Genomic DNA, 17,612 nt, shown 5'->3' on the forward strand with positions numbered 1-17,612 from the left:
ATTTTTTTAAACTTAAATATGTACTTATCTTTTTAAATAGTACAGCGGTAGGACCCGACATGTTTCGCATCCGCTTCGTCAGGGATCCATGCAAAACCGCTAACATCCACCCCGCTCTAAATTTAAATCGCAAGTTAAAAAGGTTACAGTGATAAAAGTAATAAGGACCAGTGAGGAGAAATACACCTGTGAAGCTCCCCGTTTTAAAAAAAATGTATAAACAACGGTTGGAGGAGGGTGTTTCTGAGGTCCGTGAAAAATCAGTATGAATATATGAATATGAATGTCTGAAGTGAAATACGAGTAATTGGGAAAACAGAGAGAGTTATATTCTTGGAAATGGTATAGAAGACATTGGTTAACTGTAACCATGACATCCTGTTTGTCTTTGGGAAGCAGAGCTGAGATTGTGATGTCATAATGCCTCATTCCACCAATAAGAGACAACCTCATCAGTGATGTCACAATGGCTTGATTGTCCTGTTCTCCCCTCTGGCCTCCAACTCAGCCAGCAGATTAACCGTTCCCCTTAACTCAGTGGTCTCAAACACTTTAATAAGACATTAACTTTTTTTTTTTTTTTCTGAGGCCCTCCAAGTACCTACAAATCCAAAATGTGGCCCTGCAAAGAGTTTGAGTTTGAGACCACTGACCTAGGCCATTTGTGGTCTTTGTTTGGTTTTGCACTATTGTGATCCCTTTCTTCTTGTGTTATATTGTCTGACATACAGTCTACTTTTTGAAACTATCACATTGCTTTATTTTCTACACTTTTTGAAGTTCTTATTTTAGATTGTTGCAGTTTAAGATTTGTATGTTTGTGAAGTTTTGCTGGAAGAACTGTGTACCACCTCCCCACATTTTGAGGGGACTTTTGCTATCATTTTATAAAGATGACTTAGGTACGTATACAAATCCAAGTGTGACTAATAGGATTTATTGTTTTGATTTGACTGCAATTGCTCTTTGCCATCTTAGGCAATCACTTTGTCATTATAAATATATGTAAAAAACAAAGATTAATATTTAAAAGTGTGCTGCCTTTACAGCAGTGTATCTCAAACTGTGTGCCAAAGCACACTAGCGTGCCTCCTGAGATTTCAGGTGTGCCGTGGTACACTGGAGAGGAGGAGAGGCGCCGGCGCCAGCAGACTGCCTACAGGACGTGCCTCTCGTGGCAATCAGTGGGTGCCGGCACCTATCCTTCTCTCTGGCCCTCTTCCCTTCTGGCACCCCCCACTGGCGTATTTGGGCCCGCCTAGAGGACCTTCACACAAACGCAGACATCGACATGATGATGTCATTCATGTGTGTGATGTCATCATGGCGATATCCACGCACTTCCTGGTGCCTCGAGCCACGGCCACTACCTTTAGTGTGCCGTGGCTCGAGAAAGTTTGCATGACACTGCTTGACAGGATTGTTCTGGGAGAGGATGTGTGGTAGTGATCATGATTATTGAAAATTAATTGAAGGGGGTTTCAAGGGTGAGAGTCACATAAAGTGCCTAATATTTTTGAAAGGCCCTAACCATTTACCCTATTCAATCCCACCCAACGATGACTCTATCAGTGGCGAAATGAGGATGAGAGGTGCCTGGGGCAACAGCGTCCCTCCCATGCCCTTGTCTCTGCCCCCCCATTCTTTCCCCACTCCCCCCTGCTGCACACGTGGTCCCTTCCCCTGTGCTTCCAGTTCACCGCCGTGAGCAACAAGAACTTCGACGTGCTCCTCGCGGCCCCAATGGCTCTCCCTCTGATGTCGCTACCTATGCGCGGCACCTGGAAGTAACGCCACCGGGAGAGATGACATGCTCACAAGGAGCACGTTGAAGTTGTCGCGTGCAGCAGTGAACAACTAGAGGTACGGGGGAAGGGAAGGGGGCGTCTGTGTGGTCAGGGGAGGAGTGGGAAGAAGCGGGGCTGGAGAGGAGGAGGGGCACCAGCACCCCCACTAACATGGAGCCGGGGGCAGACCGCCCCTCCCCCCTTACTATGCCACTGGTTCCACCTGACTGACCTATGGAAAACAGTGGAAGTGACAAGCAAAACCAAGACACAAAGAAGCCAACAGCACTCAAATGTCCTCAAATATCCTTTAATCAAAATCTACACTTGACTCCACAATGGCCATATTGGCTTCTTTGTGTCTTATTTATTTTGTTTAGACCACTTGTTAGACCATTTTGTTTAGACCACTTAAGAACTGCAGTATTGCATTCAATTCTGGTCTTCTTATCTCAAGAAAGATATAGTGGCACTAGAATAGGTTCAAAGAAGAGCAACCAAGATGGTAAAGGGGATGGAACTCCTCTCGTATGATGAAAGACTAAAACGGTTAGGGCTCTTCAGCTTGGAAAAGAGATGGCTGAGGGGAGATATGATTGAAGTCTACAAAATCCTGAGTGGAGTAGAACGAGTACATGTGGATCGATTTTTCACTCCGTCAAAAATTACAAAGACTAGGGGACACTCGATGAAGTTACAGGGAAATACTTTTAAAACCAATAGGAGGAATTTTTTTTTTCACTCAGAGAATAGTTAAGGTCTGGAATGCATTGCCAGAAATTGTGGTAAGAGCGGATAGCGTATCTGGTTTTAAGAAAGGTTTGGACAAGTTCCTGGAGGAAAAGTCCATAGTCTGTTATTGAGAAAGACAAGGGGGAAGCCATGCTTGCCCTAGATTGGTAGAATGGAATATTGCTACTCCTTGGATTTTGGCCAGGTACTATTGACCTGGATTGGCCACCGTGAGAATGGGTTACTGGGCTTGATGGACCATTGGTCTGACTCATTAAGGCGATTCTTATGTTCTTATGAGTTAAAACAAACATAATAATTATGACAAACTAAAATCTGAAAATCAACAGGGGAGAACTATCTTTTCTTTTCCAAACTCGGAAGAATGCAGTGACAAACAATTGGGTTTCTAGCTGTTTCTTGAACTGAAACCGATCGCAACTGACCCATCAAAGCATTCCACATCTTAACACCAGCTATGCAGAATGTCATTGCTCTGGTGTCTGCATAGTAACCTTGCTTCCTTTAGGAGTTTAAGTTAATACATTTTTTTTATTTTCAGATCGTAAAGATTTGCTTGGTTTACAGTTCACAATGACTTGTTGAAAATACCATGGCATTTGATGATTAACAGTTTCATGGATCACAGAAATAACCTTGTGTTGTACTCAAAATAAAACTGGTAACCAGTGTAATTTCTTCAAAATTGGTGTCTTATGTGTCATCCTGTCTACACCCAAAATTAACCTGGTCACAACATTTTGTATCAATTGTAACGCTCTTCCTCTTGGTTATGTTTGTTACCTCCACTATTTTATTTTCTTTGTTACTCTGTGGGGGGATTGTTTTTCTGATATTTCTACTAGAGAATGACAGGGGGACACATTTTTCCCTGTCCTCGCAAGAACTCAATTTTCCCGTCCCAGCAGGTTTTGTCACTGTCCCTTGTCCCATTCCTATAAGCTCTGACTTAACCGCACAAGCCTCAAACACTTATGATTTTAAAGTGTTTGAGGCTTGTGCAGATGAGGACGGAGCTTAGGCATTGGTGAAATGAGGCATTATGACATCACAATCTGAGCTCTAGAATGTTGCTACTTATGATTTTGAAGTGTTTGAGGCTTGTGCACATGAGGACGGAGCTAAGGCATTGGTGGAATGAGGCATTATGACATCACAATCTGAGCTCTAGAATGTTGCTACTTATGATTTTAACGTGTTTGAGGCTTGTGCAGATGAGGACAGAGCTTGCAGGAATGGGGCAGGGAAAGGAAAAGAACTCGCCAGGACAAGACGGGACAATACGTTCCCGTGGGGACGGAGAAAAATTTGTCCCCATGCCATTCTCTAATTTCTACCTGATATATGCTATTACCTTCTGCCATAGTTCTTTCTGACTTCCGTGAGTGCCCAGCTGTTTGTCTGGGTTGTTACTCTCCAGTCACTCATATACTGAGTAAAATACTTTATTTGGAGTGTACATTTGATTTTACTGGACAACAAAGTTTTTGCTTCTTCAACACTTTCGGGTGTATCTTACAGATATTTGGCTGCTGATGACAAAAATCGTGTTTAAAATTATGTATCGCGTACCAAAAAAGTACATTTTTACAATTTCTTGTTAGACTTTCAGGCTAATGCAATTAATAATCAATAACTGACGCCAAGATTAAGGAAGGCATTTTTGTCAGTCCTCAGATCAGACATATCATCAATGATGAGAGATTTGAAGATCTGTTAGTCATAGTAACATAGTAGATGACGGCAGATAAAGACCTCGAATGGTCCATCCAGTCTGCCCAACCTGATTCAATTTAAATCACCAGAGAAAATCACCTGGAAAGCATTCAAAGATGTCGCTGAGAATTTTCATGGCAGTTACAAAGCACCAAACTATATTCAACTGGTTGACAAACTTTTCGGAGCAAACAAAACCATGAAGTGCAACATGTCACCGAAAATGCACTTTATACATTCATATTTGGACTTCTTCCCTGCAAATCTTGGTGCAGTCAGCGACGAACATGGCGAAAGGTTTCACCAGGACATTGCCACTATGGAAAAAAAAGATATCAGGGCAATTGGAATCCATCAATGCTGGCTGACTATTGTTGGACACTGCAATGAGATGCAGTGAGTACAAACGAAAATCAGCAGGAAAACATTTTTAGCCACGGCGAACTATCACAGCGTATCAGAAACGTTGTGCATTAAAACATGTTATAGTCAATTAAAGATACCATCGTGTTTCTCAAAATTCCTACGTGCAGGGCAGGATTAACGAATAGGCCAAGTAGGCATGTGCCTAGGGCCCGAAATGGTCAGGGGGGCCCGATGAAGGAGGGCATCAACATTGTTTTATCCAAACGGCGATGAGCCCCTCCAGCATCGATTGGCAACGCGGGCCCCACCCTGATTGGCAATGCGCTCCCCCCCATATCGACCGAAAGTAAGACAAGCAAGCAACGCGGGTAAGAAAGGTAATTTTGCAAGCGGTGCTGCTTGCCCATAGCTTCCCTCTGACGCAGCTTTCTGTTTCCGCCAGGGCGCAGGGTGGGATGGGGCGGGGCAGGGGGCCCAGTGTACTTGTGTGCCTAAGGGCCCTCGACGAATTAATCCTACCCTGCCTACGTGATATATTTGTGTTTATATTTGTGTTTATTTTGAAGGGGTCTATCATAATCACCAGTTTGTTTTAAGGAAGTAACACTTTTGGAAAAATTTGCTGTCCAGTCTTTTCAAACTTGTGTACCTACTATACACATTAGAGCAGTGGTCTCAAACTCGCGGCCCGCCAGATACTATTTTGAGGCCCTCATAATCACAAAAGTAAAATAAAACAGTTTCTTGATCATATGTCTCTTTCATTTTAAATTACAATATTATTATTAAGACTTTGCCAAAAGGAAAGATTTATAAGCTATAAAGAGTTTTACCTCATGCAAAATTGTCATTTCTTTAATAAGACGTTAACTATTTTTTTCTGAGGCCCTCCAAGTAACTACAAATTCAAAATATGGCCCTGCAAAGGGGTTGAGTTTGAGACCACTGCATTAGAGCAATACCTCAGTTAAACAAGCTCTGTAGATACAGAGATGAGAGAGAGCATTGGTAATGCTTCCCTTTTTTGCTTGCTGTATTAATTTGGCAACACATGTACAGACTGCCATGCCAAAAAAAAAAAAATCTCTTAAATCTTGGTAAACTACTTCCTTTACATGCTATCATTAGAAGCTGGTGCTTGTAGTCTACTCAGCATTCAAGAGCCGCCTCTGTCCTTTGTTGGAAGTCTAAGGGTCACACACGCACGCCCATCTCTGACTTTATTAATGTGTAAACCAAATTCCAAACTTGACTGCAACCAACCAGAAGGGTTTGGGATGTGTCACTCACTGGTATGTGATTTGTTGCTGTTATTCTATCTGTACAGCTGTTGATGCATTTATCGAGCGTCTTTCAGCAGATTGAGTAACATGGAAGATCACCAGCAGGGCTCAGAAAGGAAGACAGGCATTTTTATCTGTGAAAACTCTGCAGTAAACCTCATGCCAGGTACCCTTTGAGCTGGATATTTGCACCTTTTTTTCCGCTCTGGGCAGGTAGTCTTGCAACATCTGCCTCCTCCAGGAATCTGAAGCAAAATGCAGGAAATTTAAGGTTTGGTTTAAGGAATCTCCTAAAGAGGGCTGGCTGCATAGCATTATAAGCCTCAGTGCATTAAAGGGCATCCACAGTTATGCACCACTTTCAAAGCACTGTATATAGGATCTCCGAGCTGGTCCAGTCTCTGGACATTTTTCTAGGAGAAAGAGCTGAAGAGCTCTCAGGTGCAGAAATGGCGTGGGAGACTGGGCAAGGCCAGGGAGTAAGGCAAGTGGAGCAATTATCTTGGGCCTCAGTCCAACAAGGGACCCCACCCCCACCCCTTAGCAGAGTGGTGTCAGTGAGGTAGAGCTTCACAGTGCTTGGCACTGACAGAGCCCACTCTTTAGATGTTCAGGATCTTCCAAACCTCCCAGGCAATCAGATTTTTAGGATATCTACAATGAGTAGAGAAAATAGAAACAGAGCCAAATGACCCATCGGAAGCATCCACTATCTCCTCCTCTTCCTAAGAGATCCCACGTGCCTGTCCCATGCTTTCTTGAATGGTACACAATACATTGTATGTACTGGAGATTTACCTAGAGTTATCAGACATCCGGATTTTCAAAACCCGGCATTTTCCACTAACAAGTTATATTATATCTCATTACTTTATATAGTCATAGTAATTGAACTTAACATTAGGTTTATTAAACCAATAAATAGTAAGAGAAATATATTACCTTATTAACAGGCAACACTGGACACCCATGAACAACTCTGCAAATGCATTTCATTCCTGCCTCACAGCGCCCTCTGCAGTTCCACACTCAGCTCTGCCAGTGCATCACAATGTTGTCCTCCAGCAGTTCTGGTGCTGAAAACACCTATTCAAAGCTCTGCTCTGCTGTGCTATTGCCAAGTCAGTAAATGGAGCCAATGAAAGATTGGATGGGAGAGGGCAGAAGATGGAGGTGGCATGGATGCTTTCATAAGGGAACAAAGCGCTTTGTCCTCCTCCCTGCACATTTTTAATGAAGTCTATTTTGTCACAGTTGTGTCTGCGATGTTGTTTTCATATGTTCCTTTTTTTTTGTTATTCCCCTTACCCTCCCTCCCCCCCACCCCAACAAAAGGTTTCATAAGCCACTCCTGCGTGCTACAAATGAAACATTAAAAACCCTAAGTATTGTGGCTGTTTTGGCCTGTTCTAAACTGTGCTCACAATATCCGGGTTTTACTCTCTTTTTAGGATACAATACCCCCGCTGCTCACATGGACCTGTGGAGTGTCCCTCACACCAGGGAAAAAGGGTGGTACCTATCACTGATGGCGCCCAATGACAAGGGTCCTAATTATGCATGGCTGGATCCATCCAGGTTGTACTGTCACCAGCAGGTAAGGGGGGTATTTTGGGTACACTGGTGAAGGCATTCAATGGATGGGATCCTTTCTCCCACACTCTGTACAGGGATTGAAGCCAAAGACTGCATAGGAGTCAATGTTCAGACAACTGCAGTAAGTGGTTAGTACGCTGCTTCCGTCTACGGGCTAAACTAATCCCTGAAGTTGTGGGATCAAATCCCATGCTGCTTCTTGTGACCCTGGGCAGGTCACTTAATCCCCAATTGGCCCAGGTACATTAGATAGAGTGTGAGCCCACCGAGACAGATAGGGAGAAATACTTGAGTACCTGAATATAAACCACTTAGAGTAGACTATCAGGGGTAGGGAACTCCGGTCCTCGAGAGCCGTATTCCAGTCGGGTTTTCAGGATTTCCCCAATGAATATGCATTGGAAGCAATGCATGCAAATAGATCTCATGCATATTCATTGGGGAAGTCCTGAAAACCTGACTGGAATACGGCTCTCGAGGACCGGAGTTCCCTACCCCTGCTATAAGTGGTATATAAACAAATAAAAATATGTAGTGCCAGGGCATATGCAGATCCCAGCACTGACTATCCCGATATGTCCATCAATCTAGAAGTTAACTGGTGCTGGCTGATATTTAGAATGGCGGCCAGTTATCTTGCTACATAAAGTTAGAACTGCTTTGCAGTTTTTATGCAGTTACTTAGCTGTTTAGCACAGTGGTTCCCAACCCTCTCCTGGAGGACCACCAGGCCAGTGGGGTTTTCAGGATAGCCCTAATGAATATGCATGAGAAAGATCTGCATATAATGGAGGTGCCAGGCATGCAAATCTGCTCCATGCATATTCATTAGGGCTATCCTGAAAACCCCACTGGCCTGGTGGTCCTCCAGGACAGGGTTGGGAACCACTGGTTTAGCAGACCAAAAATTGTGCTAACCAGCCACTCCACCCCCAGCCCACCCCTAACCAGTTAAGGGATGGCCACTTAGTAAACTTATCGAGTAGCATTATGCCATTGAATACCAAGTACCAGCTCACTCAGTGGGGTTTAATTGGGCAAGAAAGGGCATGGGAAGTGACGTACAGCCTTTCTGTGGTTATAATCAAAACAGTTCAAATATTATATTTATTTATTTCGATTTATATCCCATCCTCCCAGATAGCTCAGTTTCAAACAAAAGACAACCTATCTAGAAACTAAAGGCATACCTGGTTACAGCAATCTTACAACGCATGGTTACAATAGTCTACATCACAAGGTGGATCAAACAGATGGGCATGAGAGGTCATGGGAAGACTTGCATATAGAGACAGTACACGAAGGGTCTTTAGTTTACATATAGCGTGTCAAGTCCCTGGTTGAGTTCTTAGACAGAGGAGGTTTTCACTTCCAGGTCAATGGAAGAGGAAGGATTTTACTGCTTTCCTGAAGTCCATCAGGCTATCCAAAGACCTGATATGTGTGGGCAGTGAGCTCCATAGTCTGGGGAGGAAGTGGGTATAGGAGCGTTTATGAGCTGTTTCCAGTAGGAAGGATCTCCCGGGGGGAGAGGGGATGCTGAGCCATTTCTGCAGGCACTTATTTTGTACCTGGGAATGGAACTTGGTTTCCCTATTTCTCAGGCCACTACACTATTAGGTTATTCCTTTATTTCTGCCTAGTTAAACCCTTTTGATTACCAACCTCATAATATTCAGTCAGCTTCCTCTAGGCCTGACTCCTGATTGGTTCAGACAAATTAATACACAGAGCTTCTCTCATCATTTATCACTGCATATGAAAAGCCATGAAGGTGAGAGCTGCAAAGCTCATCAGTTGTAGTGTCATGGCAGAAATCCTGTTTCTGATGCTAATTAGTAGTACTTTGAGACCAGACACCCAATGTTGGGTGGGCCTGGACCCCAGATGGGTGGGCAGAAGATCCCATCTCTCACTCTCCCACCAAGGTGAGGCAAGGCAATCCGGTCCATCCACTACCCCCGCTCCCCCTGTTTACCTTTTGAAGAGCCGATCATCACTTGCAGCAAGCAGCCCAACTGATACATACTTCTTGCGCTGACCATGTAGCCTTTCTTCTGATGCACTCCACCTCTGTGGAAACAGGAAGTCGTGTCAGAAGGAAGGCTGCGGGGCTAGCACAATCAGCGTGTATCAGGTTGTTCGCTGCCAGTGAAGATCTGTCCTTTAAAGGTACCTGGAGGAGAGGTTGGGTAGTTTTTAACTGGTGGGACTTGGGAATCCCCAATATAGTTAAGGGAACAGAGACCCCATGTAAAATCCAACAAAGAGAGAACAAGTCAGGAATGGGAGACAGCACGTCAACCTTGAGACAAACAATTTTTTATTTCTATCAATTCAAAATAAATACAGAAGCACACGAATAAAAACAGTCCTATGAACGTGAAGTCCTTGTGTTGAAAGGATCTTTCAACACAAGGACATCACGTACATAGGATCCAGCTGGATCCTTTCAGCATAAGGACATCACGTTCATAGGACTTTTTTTTTTTTTTTTTTTTTTTAAATAAATGAAGATTACTTTATTAATGAAAAGCTTTAGGTTTAAACAATTTTTATTGATGCAAACATCAAATACAGTTGAAGACACAAATGCTAAATACAATAATGATGCATCAAATACAATAATATAACAAACACATATAAATACTTTCTACATCTCCTCCCCAAACCCCTCCCCCCCTTCCCCTCACCACCCAATGGTACTCTCTACCCCATCTCATCAAAACACCAATCCTACTAAATAAATAAAAACCCAATTAGGATACCCAATTTAAAACCGCACTTCAACCTTTAGGATGTAATGTTTGCAAATATGGATCCCAGATCTTCAAAAACAGCATTTTTCGCTTCTTAGCCCTTCCAGCATCTCTAGCTTCCCAGATGGCCAACTGATATAACTGGTTTCTCCAATGCCAAAACTTTGGCGGATCAGGGATCGTCCAATAAACTCATCTTCCTACACAGTGCTTTATGCCCCTTGGGTGAAAAGCTTTAATAAAAAGAAAAAAAAAGACAGATGCTTGGGTATGTAAAGCAATGGTTTCTTTGACATTGTTGGTCATGCTTCTGCTCAAGCTGCAAGTGTGTTGATAAGTCAGCTGATGCTATTTCCTCATATTACCACCACTCCAATGCTGTGCTGCTGTCCACCTGGTGCCATTTCTACACATTCATCCATTTCTACAAGATTCATGAAAGGATCGAACCCTGGCAGGATTCCTTGGACATGTCTTCCACCATTTAACTTCAAGGACAATTTCTTGTCCATGAATTTTTTTTCAACTCAGGTGGATGTGCTTTACTCGTTTTCTTCTACCACCCTGTTCCAGCTCTCAGACCAGAACACGTGTTTGATGCCTCGCTGCTCTAAGCACACTAGTCGCAGCATCTGAAGTCACCAGGCACCGTTCATAGGACTTTTTGTACATGTGTTTTTATTCATGTGCTTCTGTATTTATTTTGAATTGATAGAAATAAAAGATTGTTTGTCTCAAGGTTGGCATGCTCTATCTCACTCCCCACTTGTTCTCTCTTTGCTTGGGAATCCCCACCAGCTGCCTCGTGGATGTGCTGCCACTACTCAGTATCATTTTTCTTCAATAAGGTGCCAGCTGTCTACCAGGCTTCAGAGGGCTTTCTGTTCTACTACATACAAGAGAAAGATGCCCTTTAGAGGTCTTGGTGGTTCTGCAGGACTCTGTCAATGATTTATGACTACAAGAGTGGACAGGGAGGAGAAAATGTAGGTCATGAAAATAAAGCCCTTCCCTGAGGTGTTTCTTTGCCTTCACCCCAATTCACGTGTCTCGTTACTTTTCCTCTGAGATGCTGTGAGGTACACTCTCCCCTCTCTCTTTCCTCACCAGGCCCTGCAGGACTGCATTGAGGACCTTCTGCAGCCTTTTCGGGATGACTTCATTGACCTGGTGGCAGGAATTGATGCTATGGGATTCATTCTAGGTATAGCCCCTGGTTTCAGAACTTTTTTGATTGTATAGTTCAAATCTGAAATTCTTTTGATCCTTGCTGGAAACAAAGACAGTGCGCGTTCTGGAGAATTCCTGCAGCTTCTGACTGGGAGTGTGGGACAGCAGCACACTCTCTTGACATGGAGCATTGAAGGTACCATTTTTCCACAGAACAGGCAGCAGCAATACTAGTTTCATATGGCACTCTGCCACTCTGCTTGTTCCCACACTTTATATCAGTGATCTCAAACTTGCAGCCCGGGGGCTACATGTGGCCTGCTAGGTACTATTTTGTGGCCCACGGTCTGTACTAGTGCTGCCCGCTCTTTGCAGCATCCTCTGGCTTCCCCCCTGGCCTCCCGCTCTTACCTTCAGATAATTACCGCAGCCTGCAGAGATGATCGCCATTCCTTGAAGGCTGCCGTCATCCTCAGCAGCACGTTCCCTCTGCCCTTGATGTCAGAGGAGGGGCAAGACCGCGGCAGAGGGAACGTGCCGCGGTGGCCGATGGCAGCCTGCGAGGAACACTACAGCATCGGCGATCCTCTCTGCAGGCTGCAGTAATTAGCTGAAACTAAGACCAGGAAGCCAGGAGGGAAGTTGGAGGATGCTGCTAAGAAGGGGGAAACATGCAGGCCTTTGGGGGGGGGGGGGGGAGATTTATACACTTTAAAGAGTTTTACCTCATGCAAAATTGTCATTTCTTTAATAAGATATTAACTATTTTTTTCTGTGGCCCTCCAAGTACCTACAAATCCAAAATATGACCCTGCAAAGGGTTTGAGTTTGAGACCACTGCTTTACATCATTATTCTGCTTATGGTTTCAGGTTTATTTAAAATTTGATAATATCGCCTATAAAACTTCTAAGCGATGGTCACTGCAATACGGCTACTAGCTAAACTTGAGGCATGTAAATCTAGGATTAGATACCACTGCTTCAGCCATGTGAAAGACAACAGGCCACCTAAGCTTGAAAGCCAAGTACTTACCTTTTTGGGGCTATTTGATGAAGTCAGGCACCTCTGTATTTTCTAAAATACAAGGGCTAGGGATAGGAATGGGTGAGAAAGGGGGAAGCGGTCATCTTGACTAACCTCTTTTTTTAATATATATTCCTTTGTTTAGTCAAGCTTCATAAGTTTATATGGATCGACGTCTTTGTTCTGTACATTGGTTCTGTTAATAGTTACTAATGCAAATAAGATTTAAAAAAAATACTAGGGGGAAAGCAGCAGAAATCATGCCTAGATTGATCCCATGGACTTCCACGTCCGCTCAAGAGCAGGTATAAATGTTTAGATGTGAAGTGCATGTATATTTATTAAAAAAAAAAACCACATGTAAATCACATCTCTGCCTATGCTCCATCCACCTAAACAGGCAGAATTTGCATATAAATATATAGTTTCTTGTGACCACCCTGTGCACTTTCATGCACCTAAATCTTGGAATAATCTTGTAAAAGGCCTTTACAGCAGGTATAATTCAACGTAAAATTGTTAACAGCATAACAGTAGTAAAAAGTCCAAATATAAACATAAATACAATGAATGAGATAGAGTTAAAATCAATGAATTGAAACTTAATAATAGGGCTACGATGAAACAGTTTAAAAATACTTTTTAACAGCACTGAAATTCAAATAATCTCTTATTTGATATAATACACACTAAGACCCTGATTCTACAAAACATGTCTAAAGTTGGCGCTGTTTAGGCATCTAAGTTAGGCGTCCTTTGTAGAATCGCGCTCAGTGGCGTTCAGCACTATTTAGATGTCTAAGTATCAATTATTGCTTGTTAAGACCCTTAATTGGCTCATTAACCACTTAGATTGGATACTGAAAGCACGCCTAACTTTAAGCGTGACTTAGGCGCCCTTTATAGAATCGGGACCTAAATGGGAGACATAATACTTATGCATCATTTAATAAGCACAAATCAGAACATTCAAATAACATAGATAAGATACTAATGCTTTTCTATAATACAACTTGTCCTATAGCCGAGGTATCAAATGCAGATGTTAGATGGGGACAAGATGGGTGGTACAGAATGTGTTGGGATAAACAGATGCAAGGCTAAACTCAAGGGAAGCTGTTTACACAGTTAAACAAAGTGTGAGGAACTGATTTAGGGCTAGATTCTCAAAACTTTGCATTAAAAACCAATGGGCAACCGTTATTGTAGCGATTTCAAAAAGGTAAGTCATTCTTCACAAATCACGCATGCAAATGAGGTTGCTGGAGACTAGAGTAGCGAAGGTTTGCTAAATTTGTATGTGCCCATTGCTGGTGATAGCATTCAGCACATGTATAGAATAAACATACCTTTTGGTGGAATTCAGTTTGTCATATTTATAAAATGGAGAGAATGCTTGCTATAAAGTAAGGAAATTATAATAGTTTCAAAAAGATTTGGGGGCCATTGATTGCATATTCTAATGATTAGACACCTTGGACACCTTTTTATTACATAGGACTATATTTAATGTGGGGATGGGGAGGTATGTTATGTGATTTAATGGGTTTATTCCTGATGAATGGGATGGGTGGGGGAGGGGTCTTTTTTATATGCATTTGACAATAATTGTTAGAATGTCAAGTGATTTGTACGAATTATCTGATTGAATATTGTACACTTGTTGCAAGAGTTAAAACTGAATAAAGAATTTAAAAAAAAAAAGAATAAACACACACACACACACACACAAACGGTTGCTGGAACCGGTTTAGTGAGCATGTTAAAGGCAGATTTTAGTTCTGAGAATCTGCCCCTTACTTAGCTATAGGTGTTTGTACCTACAGTTAAGTGTGCAACTGTGAACTTATGTAGCATTTTATAAGGGCACTTGCACTTGCAATTGCTTTTATAGAATTTGTGCGCAGCGCACATCATCCTAGCACCTAACTCAAGGCAACCTGCAAAGAATTACCTCCTTACAGGTGTAAATATTCAAACGCTTCAGTCAGAATCTTTTTCAAACATCAGCCAGAGGGGCTCATTTTCAAAGCACTTAGGCACACAAAGTATCACATGGTACGTTGTGTGTCTAAGTTATTTGAAAATGAGCCCCTGTTAATGTGTTTTTTTGTTGTTGTTTTTTTGCAAATTTAATAATTACAATATCAGATGATACAAGGAAAAAAAGGATCTCCTATTAATGTTTAAGTCCATAGCAAGCAGCATTGAATAACCTGGACAGCAGTGGCTGTTGACAGCTCTTCAGATAATGATGGTATCCAGTCACTAACCACACAGGTACGCAGTTCAAGTTCAGACAAAAAATGCCCACCCTCTGCCCTTGCTGCACCCCAGCCTCAGCTGGATGGTGCTGAAATTTTGTCTCTCATGAGAAGCAGAGCCTTTTCTTATGTTGGTCCTGCATGATGCAATTCTTTGTTTGACAAATTCTTTGATGGTTTGTCATATTTGTCATTTTGCAAGCTGTTGAAAACAGAATTATTTCAGCAATATTATAGAACCAAACTTTGACCATAGGATTTAGAAATGATTGACTTTGTTCTGTTAATTCGAACTACCGTTTTATTGTTTTATTTTTATTATAGATTTTGTGAAGTGACTGTATTGTATTTTAATAAGATTTTTATTGTACAACTATAAAAGGTTTTCAGGCGGCCAAACTGAATTCATGGCTTGCAAAAACTGTGTTAGAAGCCTACTCTTATCTTGATTTTAGAAAACAGATAAAAATTCAATTATTCAATAGGCAAGGTTCTTAATGTATCTTAATATTAACTTAACACCTTTTATTAACTAATATTAATGTATTAACTAATATTAATGTAATGTGGATGATTCCCGGATGTGACGACAGACGCTTTGAAAGTTGAAGCGAGGGTAGTGAGTTTGGAGTTTTCGAACCGGCCATATAATAGATGTTTCTTTTTTTTTTTTCCAATTCTTTATTCATTTTATCATCTTACAACAAGTACACAATATTACATCATAAAAAATAAACACATCACTTGAATTTCTTACTAATGTCATCCTAATAGATGTTTCACTAAAAGTGCTGATAATATTAATTATAGCACTCCTGAAGAAGCTCTGTTCCATACTGAGAGAGCGAAACGGAGATCTTCCGTCGTTTCTTGATGGCTGTGTAGTATTCACAAGTTAAGTACTACTACAATAATGATATAAGAAGATTTTTGCAGCAAATAGCTATAGTAAACAATTAAAATAAAATAAAATTTTAAGAAATTAATAATAGTAATAAAAGGACCGATGATAGCTCATATTAAGGTTACACGCCGAGAAGTATACTATTGGCATTGTAACTGTGAGCGCTTGAGTTCCATTATGAAATTCTTTTATTATAAAAGTTTATGAGAAACTTTTAAATGAGATGTGAAGAAGTGTGGCTCGAGCAGCAGCCTATATATATGGTGGTAATTAAGTGCGGTGCACAAGATATATTTGAAGGATTTCTAATATTAACTTAACACCTTTTACTCATTTTTAAATTGTCTGTATTTCTTCCTATATCATATGTACTTTACTTGCTGAATTTTATATGACTTGTATTGTATGTACTATTTTTAATTTTGTTGTGAACCGCCTAGAACTTTCGGGTATGGCGGTATATAAAAATAAATTATTATTATTAAATACTTATGTCAACAACGGTAAATCAAATGATAAATCTAATCCAATCTGTAAGAACCAGAGGTACTGTCCAAATGATGCTGCTGAATATTCATAGAGAGGGCACTTTATCCTCAGCAGTTGCCACTCTATAAATAACAGGTCAATATTCAAAAGCAGTCACAAAAAGAACTTATGCCTTTCCTGATGTTATAGCTTTTCAAAAGCACACTCAATATATAGACTGATGCATTATCCCCCCTCCCCCCTTTTACAAAACTGTAGTGTGGTTGTTAGCGCCAGCCGAGGCGGTAACAGCTCTGACGCTCATAGAATTCCTATGAGTGTCGGAGCTGTTACCGCCATGGCCGGCGCTAAAAAATACGCTACGGTTTTATAAAAAAAAAAGGGGGGGGTATATGGGATTATAGGATTGCTGATTTCTGTACAGTTAATTAGAATCTTTTATATTTGTGGTACTATTTGTCTCTGCCCCTCCCTGTCATTTGCAGTACCAGTGTTTAATAATTGAATAGACGAGTTTATAGACTTCCACTTTCAGCTATAGAAACTGTATAGATTGGGCTACAGAAAACTAATATCATCCAGCTCCTAATTAAATGAATATACAGTATCATTGTCTATACCTTGCCTTCACTGTATAAAACATAGTCCTCCCAATATTCAGCGTGACTTAGCCAACCTAGAACAGCTTCCATCCAACTAAGTCCCATTTAGCTGATATTCAGTAGGAGATAGCCAGCCTAGCTCTCGCTGACTATCAAGCTCACCAGCCAGCCCGGTGACTGGCTATGTAGCATGACAGAGCAGGTCTATCTTTGGCTGCTAGCCTTCACCAGCCAGTTAATGAAAGTCAGTTGGGCCAGCTAAATGCAAACCATTGACCTTTGCCCCAGATTAGAGAACAACACTGGGACAAATTTTTCCCCGTCCCTGCGGGAACTCATTTTCCCGTCCCGGTGAGTTCTTTTCCTGTCCCTGCCTCATTCCTGCAAGCTCTGTCCTCATCTGCACAAGCCTCAAACCCTTTAAAATCATAAGTAGCAATATTCTAGAGCTTAGATTGTGATGTCATAATGCCTCATTCCACCAATGCCTAAGCTCTGTCCTCATCTGCACAAGCTTCAAACCCTTTAAAATCATAAGAAGCAACATTCTAGAGCTTAGATTGTGATGTCATAATGCCTCATTCCACCAATGCCTAAGTTCCATCCTCACCTGCACAAGCCTCAAACACTTTAAAATCATAAGTAGCAACATTCTAGAGCTCAGATTGTGATGTCATAATGCCTCATTCCACCAATGCCTAAGTTCCGCCCTCACCTGCACAAGCCTCAAACACTTTAAAATCATAAGTAGCAACATTCTAGAGCTCAGATTGTGATGTCATAATGCCTCATTCCACCAATGCCTAAGTTCCGCCCTCACCTGCACAAGCCTCAAACACTTTAAAATCATAAGTAGCAACATTCTAGAGCTCAGATTGTGATGTCATAATGCCTCATT

At 41.6% G+C, this 17,612-nt stretch overlaps 1 protein-coding gene across 3 annotated transcripts in view; it reads left to right on the forward strand.

The window, feature by feature from the left end:
- LOC117349387 (adenine phosphoribosyltransferase-like) overlaps window positions 1-17,612 on the forward strand; it is a 46,156-nt gene that overhangs the window by 18,759 nt on the left and 9,785 nt on the right. The window contains exons 1-4 of one of the 3 annotated variants that reach the window (XM_033922807.1): window positions 5,944-6,071; window positions 6,859-7,026; window positions 7,357-7,502; window positions 11,371-11,464. In XM_033922807.1, the coding sequence (XP_033778698.1) occupies window positions 6,891-7,026; window positions 7,357-7,502; window positions 11,371-11,464 (376 nt within the window). In that variant the 5' untranslated portion in view covers window positions 5,944-6,071; window positions 6,859-6,890. Of the gene's footprint in view, window positions 1-5,943; window positions 6,072-6,858; window positions 7,027-7,356; window positions 7,503-11,370; window positions 11,465-17,612 lie in introns of those variants that run through there. The other 2 variants (XM_033922808.1, XM_033922809.1) reach the window with 2 other exon arrangements.

This window comes from Geotrypetes seraphini, chromosome 15, assembly GCF_902459505.1.
Source record: "Geotrypetes seraphini chromosome 15, aGeoSer1.1, whole genome shotgun sequence".
In the NCBI taxonomy this organism is placed as follows: Eukaryota; Metazoa; Chordata; class Amphibia; order Gymnophiona; family Dermophiidae; genus Geotrypetes; species Geotrypetes seraphini.